Source organism: Caloenas nicobarica, chromosome 9, assembly GCF_036013445.1.
Source record: "Caloenas nicobarica isolate bCalNic1 chromosome 9, bCalNic1.hap1, whole genome shotgun sequence".
Lineage (NCBI taxonomy): Eukaryota > Metazoa > Chordata > Aves > Columbiformes > Columbidae > Caloenas > Caloenas nicobarica.
Genome location: NC_088253.1, coordinates 23,639,475 through 23,654,142, shown reverse-complemented (window position 1 = coordinate 23,654,142; position 14,668 = coordinate 23,639,475). Strand labels below are relative to the sequence as shown.

The window sequence follows — 14,668 nt, the reverse complement described above, 5'->3', positions numbered from 1 at the left end:
ACCCCGGAACCCACCCCCCGCCCCGCGGGGACGTTTTCCAGCGGCTGCGCCGGGTGTCGCAGCTCTCGAGTCTGACCCGTGTTGTGTCAGCGCGTGTCCCACCGCGCCTGGGGAATCCTCACACCCCTCAGCCTCGTCCTGCTACACCCGAGGGCTGGGAGGCAACGGCAGCAGCTCCAGCGGCAGCGGAGCTCAGACCCGCCAGGGGACGGCGGTGGTGGCACAGGGCTCTGATCCAGCCTGTCCCACCGCAGTAAGTCCATCATTGCCTAATGCCTGATTTGGCATGAAGAGTCGTGCTAGACAAAATCCACGCTCAGGATTTTACGATCTGGAATTCTTGTAGAGTCTAATTTCTCAGATGATCTGTAAGGAATCAGTACAAGTCGGGGCAGGGCTCCTCACGGCTGGAAACCGAGGAGAGCTGGCACCAGCTTTCAAGGAGTTTCCTAGACAGTGACTGTTACAGTACAAAGTCAGTTATAAACAAAAAAACCAGGATGTCTGCCTTCATGAGAACAACGAGGAACGACAGGTTAAGCTTCACCTTTCCAATCCAAAAGAACCCAGCTGGGATCCTTTGCTGACTATATAACTGATTAATATGCTGATTAATAACCCACACAGAGACCCCCCCACTGCCCGTCTGCGGGAGCTGGGGGGCACTGGGAACGGGGGTCACCGGTGGGGCCTCGGCCAAGGCCGCCCCTTCTACTCTTCCGCTAACACACCTGCAATCGTAATAAAAAAAGATATAAAAATACAAAAGTGTACAGCTGTTTTCAGCCCACGGGTATTAGTGACGTTCACAAGCAGAGCAAGTTTCTGGAGCAACGTTACCAACGGCGGCACACGTACAGTACTGAACGGCGTCCATACAACTGCTTTACTACAAAACCTTGGTAAATAACCTTATACTAAGGAGATGTTCTATTGTTTCAGGTTTATAAAAATGTAAATATAACAGTATTATGTGTGTCTACTAGTTATTTATATATAATAGATATATGATCCTCTATATACATATATAACCCTACAATATACAGGCATTGCATATTTACAGACTGTAAGAAAGGAAACGCCTCTGTGTGACCCCGCGGAGCCCAGAGCCACCAGAGAACGTCCGAGGACACCTGTACAGGAGTTCAGCTGCTGCCGCGCCTCCTCATCTCCGAAGGACATTCGCCTGTTCCCAGCAGGGATCCTGCGCTGGGTTCCCAGCCCGCAGCGGCGCAGACCCCACTGTCCAGGGGGCTCCTGCCCCGTTCAACTGGCAGAATTGGTCTGAATACGAACACAAAGTGCTCACAATCTATCCCAAAAAAACCCAAACTAAGACAAAATCTGCAAACAAAGCACCTCAGTACCAGTTTCCTTTTAGCTCCCACAATAACGGAGCTGCCGCCAGGCCCTCTGAACATAAAAAGCACTTATTCCTTGAAAAAGTTTTGCACTAATGAGAAGCCACCAGTGGCGGGTGTTTCCGCCCGCGGGTCGAGCGGAGCAGCCCCGTTCAACCCGGGACGGACCCCGCGGGTCCCAGAGCCATGAGGCCCAAAACCCGACAGCAAAATCCTGTTCTAACCCTTAATGAACCATCACACGCGTGTGCACACACACACGTACCCTCGGGGAACCACCTGCGGCTGCTTTAGTCCCGGAACAACTTCTTTGATTTTGCTTTTTTATTAAACCACCTTTCCCGCTACTCAGTGATTTAAACTACATTCAAGACGAATGCAAGCTGCTGATTCGTCTGGCGTTCTGAGGACTCTGGAGCAGACAGATTTTCAGACAAGTTTTCTTTTTAGAAACTACATCCTAAATCAAAACCACAACAGCCACTTTAAAAAAAAATTCAATTTCTCTAAGGTAGGGGAATGTCCACTGATAGAGCTGCCCAGACTCGGAATATTTCCAGTACAAAAATCTGCCAAAGTTACAATTAACTGTTCATAATTTAGTCTATTTCAAAGCTAAATAGGAAGTAACCACCCTGTCAGTAATTAAAGGTAATTATAATAAAATGGTTGGTGATTAAATAAATACCCACTTTGAAACAGAAAAGCTGAAACTATTTCACAGCAAAGCATTTGACTTGAATAATGGCTGAAAGATCCGGCAGCGAAGAGGCAATTAATAACAACACGTGAACTTGCTAATTAAGCACAAAGCTCCAATCACTTCCTGCCAGAGGAGACGTTTGGCTGAGAGCTGTGTGTGTTAGGTGTCATTCACATGACTTTTAAAATATATATTAACAGGATATAAGCACCCTAGAGATGTGCGCCAAAGCCATGCCTGGGGATTTAATCTGGATCCAAACCGGCTGTTGTGTAACCCGCCGTGCCCGGCACTCCCCGGCACACACAGCCGGGGCCACGGCCCGTTTTTGGTACGGAGACTCAGATTTAACGATTCTTTTAAGGGTAAGCTTCAGCCACAGGAAAAAACAACCTTTAGAAACCGCATCCCAAATACGCAGCTCTGCCGTTTCTCATTTTTCACCAAGTTGTATCTTCTATAGTTAACTGCTGCTTTGTGGATATGACAGTAACTCCCTCTTTACAATGATGTCAGGAACGCTAAATGTAGAGACTCTGATACCTCAGTCTGACCTTCTCAACCCGAGCGGAGCAGGTGCCACACGGCAGCTCCTCTGCAGCGGGGGGCAACCGCGGGGATTAAAACGACAAAAAAAGCAGAGTAAGCTCCAATTATCAACTGCTTAAATCACCAAAGCACATGTTCAGGACTCTGATCAAATCCAGATGTGGCTCACGCTGCTGTTGGGTCTTTCTGCCATGAAATCCTGCAGCCCGTCGTTAGCTCGTGACGGGTTTACCAGCCCGCGGCAGCTGCCTGCGAGCAGCACTGGTCCACCGCTGAGCAAGCTCTTCGTTCATAAGACAAATACTTTTTGTAACCAAATCACATGTTCGAAGTGTTGTACATTTACACATTGACCTAAAATGAACAAGGTAAATTTAACACAAGGTGTCATCCAGAAGTGAAAAATGTGATAGTACAGCCCTTTTTATTTTTATTTTTTTTTACACTTTTTTATTTCTCTTCTTTTCATAAGCGACCTAAAATCCGCAGACAGTTCAAACATACCCTTCCCCTGGAGCTGTCTTGGGTAAAGTTCTCTCTTGGACACCCACCTTGTTAAACGGAGAATTGGTCCCTGGTCACTTGGCACTGACAGCACCTTGACACGAGGATAAACCCTTCGAACACCACAACCACGGGAACAGCACACAGCCAATTTCTCATTCCTGTTTCTGTGTATGAGGGCCCCGGGTGACACCACCAGCTTGTCCTGGGACTGCCATCCTGCAAAAGCCACCAGTTCGCTCTGGAGTAACCAGCTGTCGACTGCCAAGAACATCTGGAAGTCATTTCGGTCCACAATTCTGAGTCTTCTACAAAGCCTCATCTAACATTTAGTCAATGCTGCAAGATTGCTGTTTGCATGTCATGAACCATAACAGGATTTCGTTAATATTTTGTCTTAGTAGAAGAAAAAGAGGAAAAAAAAAAAATCACAGAAAGAAAAAATATGGTTCAGGGTTACAAAGCAGCTCTGGACATTATGAAGCAGGAAATTCTTTTTCTTATGATTAAAATTTTAAACATTTTAGCATAATCATAAATTAAGAGTTAAAACACAGAGGCGCTAATAATAAAATATTAAATAGACAATGATAGTGGATAAAAGCTGAATGGCTCATTCTGAATGAAACCCCATTATCTTCTACGTGCCTAAACGCCTACGGGTTTCCTTCCTAGCTCATACTGCTGAGGGACAGACGCATCAAAACACACAGAGAAGCTTCTCGTAGCTGGAACAATAAACTGCCTGATGGAATGGCGAGAGATGAACAAGTTATTTATGTTGCAAAAAGTACTTAAATACTTGATAAAGACATAACAAACCCCACCCCACCCCACCGTTATCAGACGCCACGTTGTGGTAGAACATCAGACAAACTCACAAATTTACCACAAAAATGTGTGGCAAAAAGAATATTTTATATATATGTATATATATAAATTTTTATATTTATGCCAATGTACTCACTCAGTACAAGTAGCAAAATAGTATACCATTTCCTAAATACAAAATATAGCTTTCCAAAAAAATGAAACACACATTAGATATAAACCATCCAAAACTTGAACGATTGAAAACTGTATTCAAAATTAAATGACCCAGAGCAGGTCTCTTTCTGAAAAGTTCCCTTCATATCGGCAAGAAGCCTTACTACTGAAAACGTAATTCAATGCCTCTCAATGAGAGAGAGAGAGAGAGACAGAAAGAGCAAGTGAACGTTATGACAGACGGACAAACAGGAAAATCCATTAAAACGAACAAAAACTACACGGCTCAACTAAGCACACAAGGGAAGGGAAAAAACACACAGTAAACAGACTAGAGTAACTTAAAAACCATTTACAGACTACTCTTTGTTATTTCAAATAACAAAAATGAAGAAGGACATGATACCGACTACACCCTACCAAGGCATGGCAGCCGCCGGCGCGAGCTGCTCGGCTCCCACCGCAGCAACGGCTCCCACGGGCCGGAGAAAATCCAAAACGGGACGCGGCTGTAGTGAGATATCGCAAACTGCCCGAGTCGGAGCACCCACAAAATGCGCGTGGCTCACAAGACAACTGCGTGGTCTGGAGTGGGTTGGTTTTACATTCTGTAACATCTTTTTTTCAATTGAGACATGACAGAAACGAGACTTGGGGGACTGTTGGTAGGAAAAAGAAAAAAATCACTTCAAAGCTGCAATGAGCTCAATGTGCTACAAAGATGCAACAGCCCAGGATGAAGTGACATTTTCAAGAATGCTTTAAAATGATGTAATTTGCCCCCTACTTGGAGTAAAGCCAAGCTGAAGATTTCCACCAGTAACATCTGGAAAATGCCCAGCTAAGGGGGAGTCCTGCATTCAGAAGGTGCTGGAGAAATTGCCTCCTCTTTCCTTAATCCTGGATTGTTTGTCAAAGCTCCCACTGACTAAGCAACTGAATGCCACGGATTCCTAAAAGCTGCTTCTGATCTTTAAAGCCAGTAGGATATTTATGTCTTTTTTAAAAAACACAGTACGAAACTGAGGGAGAGAAAAGGAAAACTATGAGAAGAATGAAAGGGAGAATGCAGGTCTGAGAATGGATAACGCAGCCTGAGCGGGTTCTAACCCACACAGGCCGCGCGGTTCTTTCCTCAGCCAGGCAGAACGGTTCTTCCAAGCTGAAGGTATTCTAGAGGGTAAGATTTTAAGAGCAAAATTTAAGGGAAAGTTCCCCTTCATTTTTTCATGCTGCTGGAGCCACCAAACCCTCGCTCTATGTACAGTAAGAGACGTGGAAAACCGTTAGTCACATTCTCCGACAGGAAGCTCCCACCTCTGGCTATCTACGGTAGAAAGCAATTCTCTGGTTATTTATTACAGTTATCAATATTTTCACTGCCATCTACTGTAATTAATAAATTGCAGTATTAGCTCTCCCACTCGACTGTAAAACACACAATCCCTTCCCTTCCTGACAGCTACAAGTCACGGCTCATGTCACAGGCATTTCATGTTTCTGCTTCACAAGCTTTTCTAGTCAAAAGAAGGGATGTGAAGAAGGAAGAGGAGGGGAAAAAAAAAAGTAAACATGGTAACATGTATTACCTTCTAACATCAATAATAACTGACCAGATATGCTTTAAATTAAAAGAGCACCCCACTGTCAATGTGGTTTAGGAGTCTGGTAACAGTACAACCCCACAAGCATAGCTTTTCAGCGTTATTGGCACTACAAATCCCAAATACTGCGGGCACAGCCCGAGGTGCCAGACGCTGCACTTGGCCACGTGTGTGCTCTTTAGAGAAGAGGGCCGCTTTTTGACAGAAGCAATTGGTTCCACAAAGCCTAATCCAGAGTCGGAAGGTCTGAGAGGATCTGGGAAATCATCACTTTTTTCTTCACAGAATTTCTGCAGAAAAAAATAACAAGCAAAAAAAGTTAGGCATAACTAGCAAAAGTCATTCTCTTACTTCTGTGCAGTTCTTTCATCTTGAAAGTGCAGACACGGAGTTACGAGCGGGTATCAGAATGCAGAACTCTTCCATAGAGCATGATTACTCGTCTTCCAATTTTTTAAATTTTTAACATTTGTAACTTCATGTACAAAACAGTTTAGATTAGAAAATGAACTGTATCACTTAAGTGAAGCTTATGGGGGATTTAGGACGGCAGCACATTTAACTAGAGCCAGGCTACACACTGCGGCCAACACGAGGTTCCAGAGTCGCCGGTTCCTGGACTGGTCTGCACCGAAGCCCCCCTCCCCTCTGCTGGGGCACCTTCCAGGCACAGGACGCTTCCCGGAACAGCTGAGCGCGGCAGCTCCTTTTTAACAACGGCTTGGCCTATCGCACACTCTCAACAGCCCCCATATCCTACCCAACTTTGTTTTCACATTACGTTATTGCAACCCAGGGGGCAACTTCAGACTGGTACAGACCTGAGGTGTTATTTACTCAATAAGCCTTAAGTTTTTAGCTACACCCATACTTCATAATACCTTTATCTGCCAAGCTGTCAGTGATCTACTCTCCTTCCTAATAAAGTCCTAGACTGTGACAGCAGATGACAAAACACACAGCAATTGAATAAGACGCAGTTTCAACCAGCTGTTTCATACAAATTCTGACCTCCGACTGGTTTTAATAACTTTTAACTCTAGTCACTGGTTTATCTTCTCTGCTCAGCAGTACTGGTATTTCAGCCGATCCTAGAGCACGGTGATACACGCCGAAGCAAAGACCAAAAGCACGCATGGCAGGAAAGAACCCCAAACCCCCAGCACCCAACTTACTTGACTAATTAAAACGAGCCAGCCATATTGTTCCCCTGGTTTTGCAAGGACACGAGCAGATCTCCTATCTTCTCCATGTTCTGATTGGTTGCCATGGCTGAGGACAGCGGAGGGGTCTCGGAGATCTGCTGGGAGAGCAGCGTGGGCACGGCCGCCTGCCCCTCGCTCTGCGCCTGCCCCGCCTGCCCCATGGCCATCAGCTCCTCCGGCAGCGCCGCCGGCCCCGACGGCAGCAGCTGCCCGCAGTCTGGAACGCAGGAAGGGAGGAACAAAGCAGCGTTTAAACCAGGTTAATACATGCAGTGAAACAGCCAACGTCTTTGCATCTATCCACACAGACTACCAACTGTGTAAGAAAGCTGCAGGTGCTCTTGTTCCCGTGGACACCTTTGCTCCCCACTCCTCAGGGTACAAGTTCAAGGTGCATATACCGAATATATAGACTCTGTATCATGACTAAACACCACTAACACCCCAAACAGAGGACAATACTAGTTAGAAGAAAGACAAAACACATGGCATAAGGGTCGAGTATGCCCATCCTTTGTCTTTACTAATCACAGATGCGTCTTTTTTGGTTCAGCCAAGGCACCCACCAGCTTCTTCCATTTTAACAATACATACGCGAATAATAGATATTATATATATTTCCATATAAATATAGGCCAAATTCTAAGATTATTTTGTCACATGTTAATCCTAAGTGTAAGAAGATCAACAGATATTTAAGCTGAAAGTTCTCATGCAAAATCAGCAATGTAAGTGCACACTGAGAGCAACATGATGAGCATGTATATTCTCAGTTGAAGTGCTGAACTACTTATTTCAGGATTTTCTTGTTTTGGTAAGGAAATATCTTAGAATTGACTAATCATTGTCTCATGGACTCCAATCAGTAGCTCTTCTAAACTGGAAACTCAGAATCAGGCATCTACCACTTACTGTTTTGAATGCCAAAGAGGAATATTCCTGACGTCTGCTGAGATGAGGCAGGAGAATTCTGCAGCTGGTTGATGGCTCCTCCTGCTGTGCTGTGAAATAAAGCAGCTTGTTGCTGTGGAGGAGAAGCGGGTCCTGGCATTCCTGCCATGCTGTTTTGAGAAGAGTACATGGGAGACTGCTGCAGCTCCGGCTGGCTCATGCCGCTCTGCAGGGCAGACATGGAAGCTGAGGAGATGAAGAGGGTGACTTGTTGCTCTTGAGAACTCGGTGACCCTTGGACCAGCTGAATCTGGGGTGAGTTATGGAAGATGGCTGGCTGCTGTGCTTCGGCCTGGCTGGACCCCGGGTTCTGAAGAGAAGACACTGGTGTCTGACTCTGGAATTGCAGGGGCTGCTGCTCCTGGTTCATTGGTGCCATGTTAGTCTGTGGATGAAAAATGGACTGGCCTTGTTGCTCCTGATTGGGAACTGGGCTTTGATTTGGATTGAAAATCATGTTCTGTTTTTGAGAAGCAATTGTACTCATTGCATTTTGGTTACTGAACATCATGTTCTGCTGTTGCTGCTGCTGCTGTTCTTGGGATGGAGGACTACTCTGAATAGCAACTATCGAATGCTGAGGCTGGAAGATGGCTCCTTGCTGGTTCTGGGGAAGTGAGCTGGACTGGATGGAGCCCAGCGACACTTGGGACTGAAACAAACCCTGCTGGGCAGGCTGGGGCTGGGGCTGGTCCTGGGGAAGCATGGAACTCTGGATATGAGCTATCTGCGGCTGCTGCTGGAAAGAAGTCTGCTGTTCGGTGTTTGTTGCTGCCTGAAGAGGAGAAATGGGATTTGGGCTTGTAAAGAAGGACATCTGTTCGTCCTGAGTTGCAGGGTTGCTCATGGAACTCTGGGAAAGGAACATGTTGGCAGACTGCTGGTCTTGAGGAACGGAGGAGCTCTGCAACACTCCCATGGCGTTCTGTGAGTGGAACATCGGAGGCTGCAGCTGATCTGAGGAATTGGTACTGGGCTGGTTGTGGACAATGGAATTCGGACTGTGAAAAATAGAGCCTTGTGCTTCCTGCGATATATTTTGAGCATCACCAATAGGATTCTGAGAGTGAAAAAGCTGAGCTTGTGAATGTGGAGACTGCTGCATAAAACTTCCCGACTGAATAGACATGATTTCTCCGCCTTGCTGGAACAGACCACCTCCTTGCTGTTGGGTTCCGCTTGCCTGAACAGTCATCATGTTTTTGGTAGATGAAAAGAGATTAACTTGAGACTGACTTTCTCCACTGTGCTGCATTTGAACCATGGTCTGAAATACTGTACTTTGCATCTGTTTATTCTGACCTGAAGCTTCTTCTCCATCCGCAGAATTTGATGCCTGAAACATAGAAGGTCCATTGTTGGAGACCTGTGGCTGAGCAGCAGGGGCAGCCTCACCTCCAGACACACCGGGAGACGAAGAGAATAACTCACACTGCATCTGCATGTCTTCGCTTGAGGATAACCCGCTCATCATGTGAGAGGCCTGCTGGTAAACGGGTGACTGCTGGAGGGCTCCGTTCCCTGAAGTCGCTGATGAGAACAGATCAGACTGCATCTGTGTTGCAGCTTGGCAAATGTTCTGTTGGATTCCCATCACCATTGCTGCAGAAGTCTCCATCGCCTGTTGCTGCTGCTGCTGTTGTTGTTGCTGTTGGTTGGACAACGCGTTTTCAGGCTGTGAGTGAACATTTTCAGCTCGTCCAGGCAGAAGGTTTTCTGGTCTGGAATGGACAGCTGTGTCTGATGAGGAAAATATCCCAGAATTGACACTATTTTGTATCTGGCTAACTTGCTGAAAGATATCTGCATTTAGCTGATCTTGAACATCCTCACTGCTGTCTGAACCAGAAAATAAAACAGAAGATAACTGCTGTTGAGCTTCCAGTACCTGTTGCACCAAGTCAACGTTTCTGTTGCTGCCAGTGGCAGTGTTGGTCGGGAAATTTCCAGCCTGCAGCTGCTGGATAGTGTTCTGTAACTGACTCACACCGCTCGCCGATGAGAAAATACTCGATGAAATCTGTTGCTGCAACGTCTGTGCTGGTTCCGAGAGTGAAGACTGTTGTTGTTGTGATGCATCGGTTAATTGTGACAAAGTGACCACTGTGCCATCTGATTGCAAGACTTCCCTGGTCTGGGAATCTCTCGGTTGGAACTGTGCAGCTTGCTGCAACAACGCATCACTGTTCTGCAGCTGACCCGGAGTAGAGACTGCGGAAAAGTTACCAGGCTGGGAAATGTCCTGCGTTTGGATAGTAGTTAGTGTCTCTGGATTATACACCTTCGGCTGGATTTGTTGCTGGTTTTCATTTTCAGAAGGTAAATGGGAAGCAGAAGTTGATATGCCAGACATACTGTTTTCCAATGTTTGTTGAGTTGGTCCAACCACATTTGAAGCCTGAAAAGAGCAAAACATTAAGCAATTCATAAGCTTACTCAGCATAACCATAACGTAAGCATAAACTTATAAGAAGTCCACCAATCCACTATGTTCAGGCAAGATCAGATGGAAGATCTGATGGCTACGTATCTCTCCACACATAATCAAACAAGTAAGCAAACGACCAGCAGTGGAAATGCTACTTCATGGAAGGAGTCAAGGTACAATTTAATGAAAACAATGCTAGGAAGTGATTAAAACAATATTCTTACAGTAATTTACTAGTTTGGTGTCACAGGACAAAAGAAGTTCATCACAGTATCACTAACCAATCCATTTGTTTGAATGCAGGAGCAAGATAAGTTACGTTCAAAGGAAAACATCTAGTATTTTAATCATGCTCTGTGATCATACGTTTTGCCCAGACCGATCTCAGACACAACATTTTCCGTCTATGTTACTCTTCTCCACTACTAGAACACGGACCGATGGGCAGAGGTAACTCAGACTATTACAGCTACTGTCTTCGGAACACAACCAAACTCACCTTGAAAACAGGGGGAGACCTTTTTTCTGCACTTACTTCCATTGGAGACACATCTTCATTCTTAATCATACTGCTTGGCATGAGTGGAGTTATCAAGGCACTAGGAAGCATGTTCACCTTCTCCAGGTTACAGCTGGTGGCTTTCACTGCTGCAGTCACAAAGAAGGGAAAGGCAATGGAACATCAACACTCACTATGCAGAGTGGGTTCCTTGTTTCCCTGCTCCCCGTTCCACTGTGCAGCTCTACCCTAAGAGCTCTCATCCTCATCTAAGATGTCGACATGCACAGAGATCACTGCAACCATTTGAATACTGCCAATAGTCCTAAAAAACAACTCAAACCTTCAAAGATTATTTTTAAGACTAACAGCAAAGCCCTGGTTTTGTTTTTCTTTCATTTTGTATCCTTCTAGACCAGGACAGCTGTCCACCAACTGCTTTAGCTACAAACGTGAGAGCTCAAGACTCCACACATTTTTTTAACTGTACGACTTTTCTATTTCATTTTGAAAAATGTCTGTTTTCAGATAAACATGTGAACAGAGCGACCGAAGTGTTCAGACAGTATCCTAATTCTCTTAAATGACAAGTCAAGTAAAACCTTGATAAATCTGCATGCCAGCTCTGTAGCAAAAGCAAATTGTTATTTTGCTTTTGTAGTGCCTGTTTCTTCTATTTTTTTAAGTAGAAAATTGGTTTCTTAAAATGAATTTTTAAAGTTTTAATTCGAATTTTTCCTGATCCACATTAAAAATATTACATAAGCTGAGATCCCCACCTGGTCTTTATCACTTACAACAGTGAGGAAGGATAGGCTAGGACACATGGAGAGATAAAGTAAAGAGAGCAGACAGGATTGTCTGACCTCTGGTTCATGATCAACCCAGAGCACAACAGGTACAGGAATGAGCTGTCAAAAAAGAGCTGGCTCACAGAAAACCCACATAAGAAATTAAATTAAGATTTATCACACAAATCAAGCAGAGGGCACGAAGCGACAGCACCAGCACATTGTGCCCTGACAGGCAGCAGATGTTCTCCCAAAGCCGCTGGTCTCCCCTTGGTTGATCACTGGGTCAGACGGGTGTCAGCCTTGCCCCAGTACATCAGTCATTATTTCCCTCACCTTTTTAATCTCGACGATAGAAGTCTTACCAGTCCCTTTATCAACTTGTTTCATTGCCCTAAATATTTTTGCATGTTTCTCCCCCAAATATTCTCTGCAGGTTTAAACTCATCATACCTTGTATTATCCTTCCCAACAAGTTGCAATGTCGACTTATAAATACATGCCCTGCCAAGACCAAGCTATTAACTTCAAACACGAGCTTCATGATTTTAACTTGAAGCTACAGATTCCTATCAAACCTGTGATCACCTCGTTAATTTGCTTATCTTTCAACCTGCTTTCAGCAGAGCAGCCTATGGAAATTTCCATTAACCTTTGTGCACTGCCATAGTTCTACCAATCGACTAAGAAACGTTGCTTTCCTCTACTTCATTTCAATTATCGGAAGGATCAATTCACTTCACACTTAAAAGCCAGGCAAACCTAAACCTCATTCCCTTGGAACAAAAAGATAAACTTTGCATGGACAGACTGGTCAGGAAAAAACCCTCGCTGAAGGGGAATTGCCAGAATTAATGGCAATTAATTAGCTCGACCCACTGGAAGCATCAACAGCTTCTGAAAAATACCGTGTTGGCACATCAGGGCTTTCAGTACTCAGTTCTTCCCTCACCATCACCTTGTGTTTCTGCTTAAAAGAGCAGTACATAGCTTCTAAATCCTTTGTATTAACTGACATCTTAGGCGGCTTTCTTGTTCTTTTTCCCTTGCAAGAGTATTAAATGCAGATTAGACTGTATGGCCTGAGGCATGAAAACAAAAATGGGGTTTTTTAGGTGGTTTTTGGTTTGGGTTTATTTTGCGAAGGTTTTGTTCTATACTACCCCATGTTAAAATATACTTAAAGCAATACGGTTATAAAGTAAAATATTCAGAATCAGAAAACAAACCTCGCTAGAAGAATATGGCCAGATTTTATAAGCACAGACTTATCTTCACAGGATGTCTGATTCATTCCTCCAAATTTGGGTAAGAATTCATAGTTCAATTATTAACAACAATGATAAGAATCAATTTAGTACCTTTTATAGCCTCTTCAAAAGAACAATGTTGGGCTGGGCTAGAGATTTCCTTCTTCACATTAACTTTCAGAGTACCAGCTGTTGAGACAAAACACATTGAAAACTTCCTTACGTTAACAAAATAAACAACAAAAAAACCCAGAAAGCAAACCAAAATAGTTACACCTTAAAGAAACTGAGGTTGTTTGAAACCCAGAGACACATTCCGAGTCATACATAAAATTTTCTGTTTGTGGCTGTGAATGCACCAATGACCACAGTGCCCAAAATACCATTTTCACGTCCAAAACCAGTCAGTCGGCAATTGCACTATGCATTGCAATACAGATTAATAAAATGCATCAGATGGTCAAACCTCAACAGTCTTCAGGATAAAGCTTGGTGTGGTTTTTTGGTGTATTTGGTGCACTGTATGTAACATCTCTGCTTTTTTCCTGCTCAGCTTCATTTTGAACCTTATACTAGAAATGGATGCTACTTTCAAAGAACAGCTGTCTCCATGAGCTGGAATTTGAGCTACTTGCCACATAAACAAGGAAAGCAGGCCAGCAAGAGGAGTTTGAAAAGATCCATGTTCTTATTAAACATTTCTGGTTTATGCACTAAATACTACAAAATCAGCAATGAGATGCTTAGCAGGTGAAACTGTCCACTCTTTTCCCCAGTTTTGTGTTTTACATACATGTATCTGGAGTGTAGGTAAATGGTTGCACATCGTGTGATCTGCCAGCGTTGGTCACCACGTATATTCCCACAGAAACAGCTGAGGTTATTTGCTGGTCATGATATGGTGGCACCTTCACAATAAGGTGATTCTGTAATGCAAAAATAATTTTTTAAAAAATCACTTCGTTACTGTTGACTTTAATTGTATTTACACCCACCAAAACAGAGACACAGACTGATAAAACATAAAAACCAAAGACACTGGGGAAAATGTGATCGAGTTATACTTTCAGTAACTAACCTGTGCTAGAAGATATTCGAATAATCTGCCCATATGATGCTCATTGGCACTTTACAGCTTAAATGGAAGGTGAAGAAAGCAAAGACCTGTAAAGTCCAGTACTTTAATCATAAGCTTGGCCTAAGGTGCCTTACTGAACTGCAATCCCTTTGCCATCAAACGCTGCCGGACTCAGACACTTCACCGCTCTGCTGAATCAGGTCCTTGTATTTGGTGTGAACAGATGGAGGAGGCAGTTTCATGTTACACTTAAGCGGATTTAGCACTGAGCAGACATCAAAAAACAGACCTGCGATCAGTCACCAACAGCAGCAGCGACGAGTGATCTACAGGCTGTTTATTCCCCAACTATCTGTCCCACCAGAAGTGTGAAATCATTTCTACCAGCACATGCACAGAACTGCCTTCGGAGGTGGGAGCAAGACGACATTTGTTAGACATTGTTCACACCTAAATCTCTCTAATTTCAGACCGATAGTCCAGAAAGACAATTAAGTGTGTCAAAAAGAATAAACGAATACTTTGCAAAACGTTGCCCAGTGGAACAGAAACCCAGCCAGGTGTGCAGACCATGGCCCACACACCATGTGCTTCCCCTCAGCAGTAACCTAACGCGTTCTTAGGAAAGCTGCTGGAAAACCTGGAGTAGGCCTGTTAATTACATCCTAATTAAGGACAAAGACTTGCTCACCAAGGTCATGTACCACACTCCTACGGTGGTATCTAAGTTCTCAATTAGAAACTGAAAAACTATACTT

General features: G+C 44.2%; 1 protein-coding gene across 7 annotated transcripts in view; it reads right to left on the bottom strand.

Moving 5' to 3' along the window:
* Positions 1-461: 461 nt before the first annotated feature.
* The window catches only part of NFAT5 (nuclear factor of activated T cells 5), a 58,583-nt gene continuing 44,376 nt past the window's right edge, over positions 462-14,668 (bottom strand). For 6 of the 7 annotated variants that reach the window (XM_065640619.1, XM_065640621.1, XM_065640623.1 and 3 more), the window contains 6 exons: positions 13,626-13,758; positions 12,944-13,021; positions 10,792-10,940; positions 7,826-10,262; positions 6,884-7,130; positions 462-5,998 (listed from right to left, as the gene is read on the bottom strand). In XM_065640619.1, the coding sequence (XP_065496691.1) occupies positions 6,892-7,130; positions 7,826-10,262; positions 10,792-10,940; positions 12,944-13,021; positions 13,626-13,758 (3,036 nt within the window). In that variant the 3' untranslated portion in view covers positions 462-5,998; positions 6,884-6,891. The remainder of the gene's footprint in view (positions 5,999-6,883; positions 7,131-7,825; positions 10,263-10,791; positions 10,941-12,943; positions 13,022-13,625; positions 13,759-14,668) is intronic. The other variant, XM_065640620.1, reaches the window with a different exon arrangement.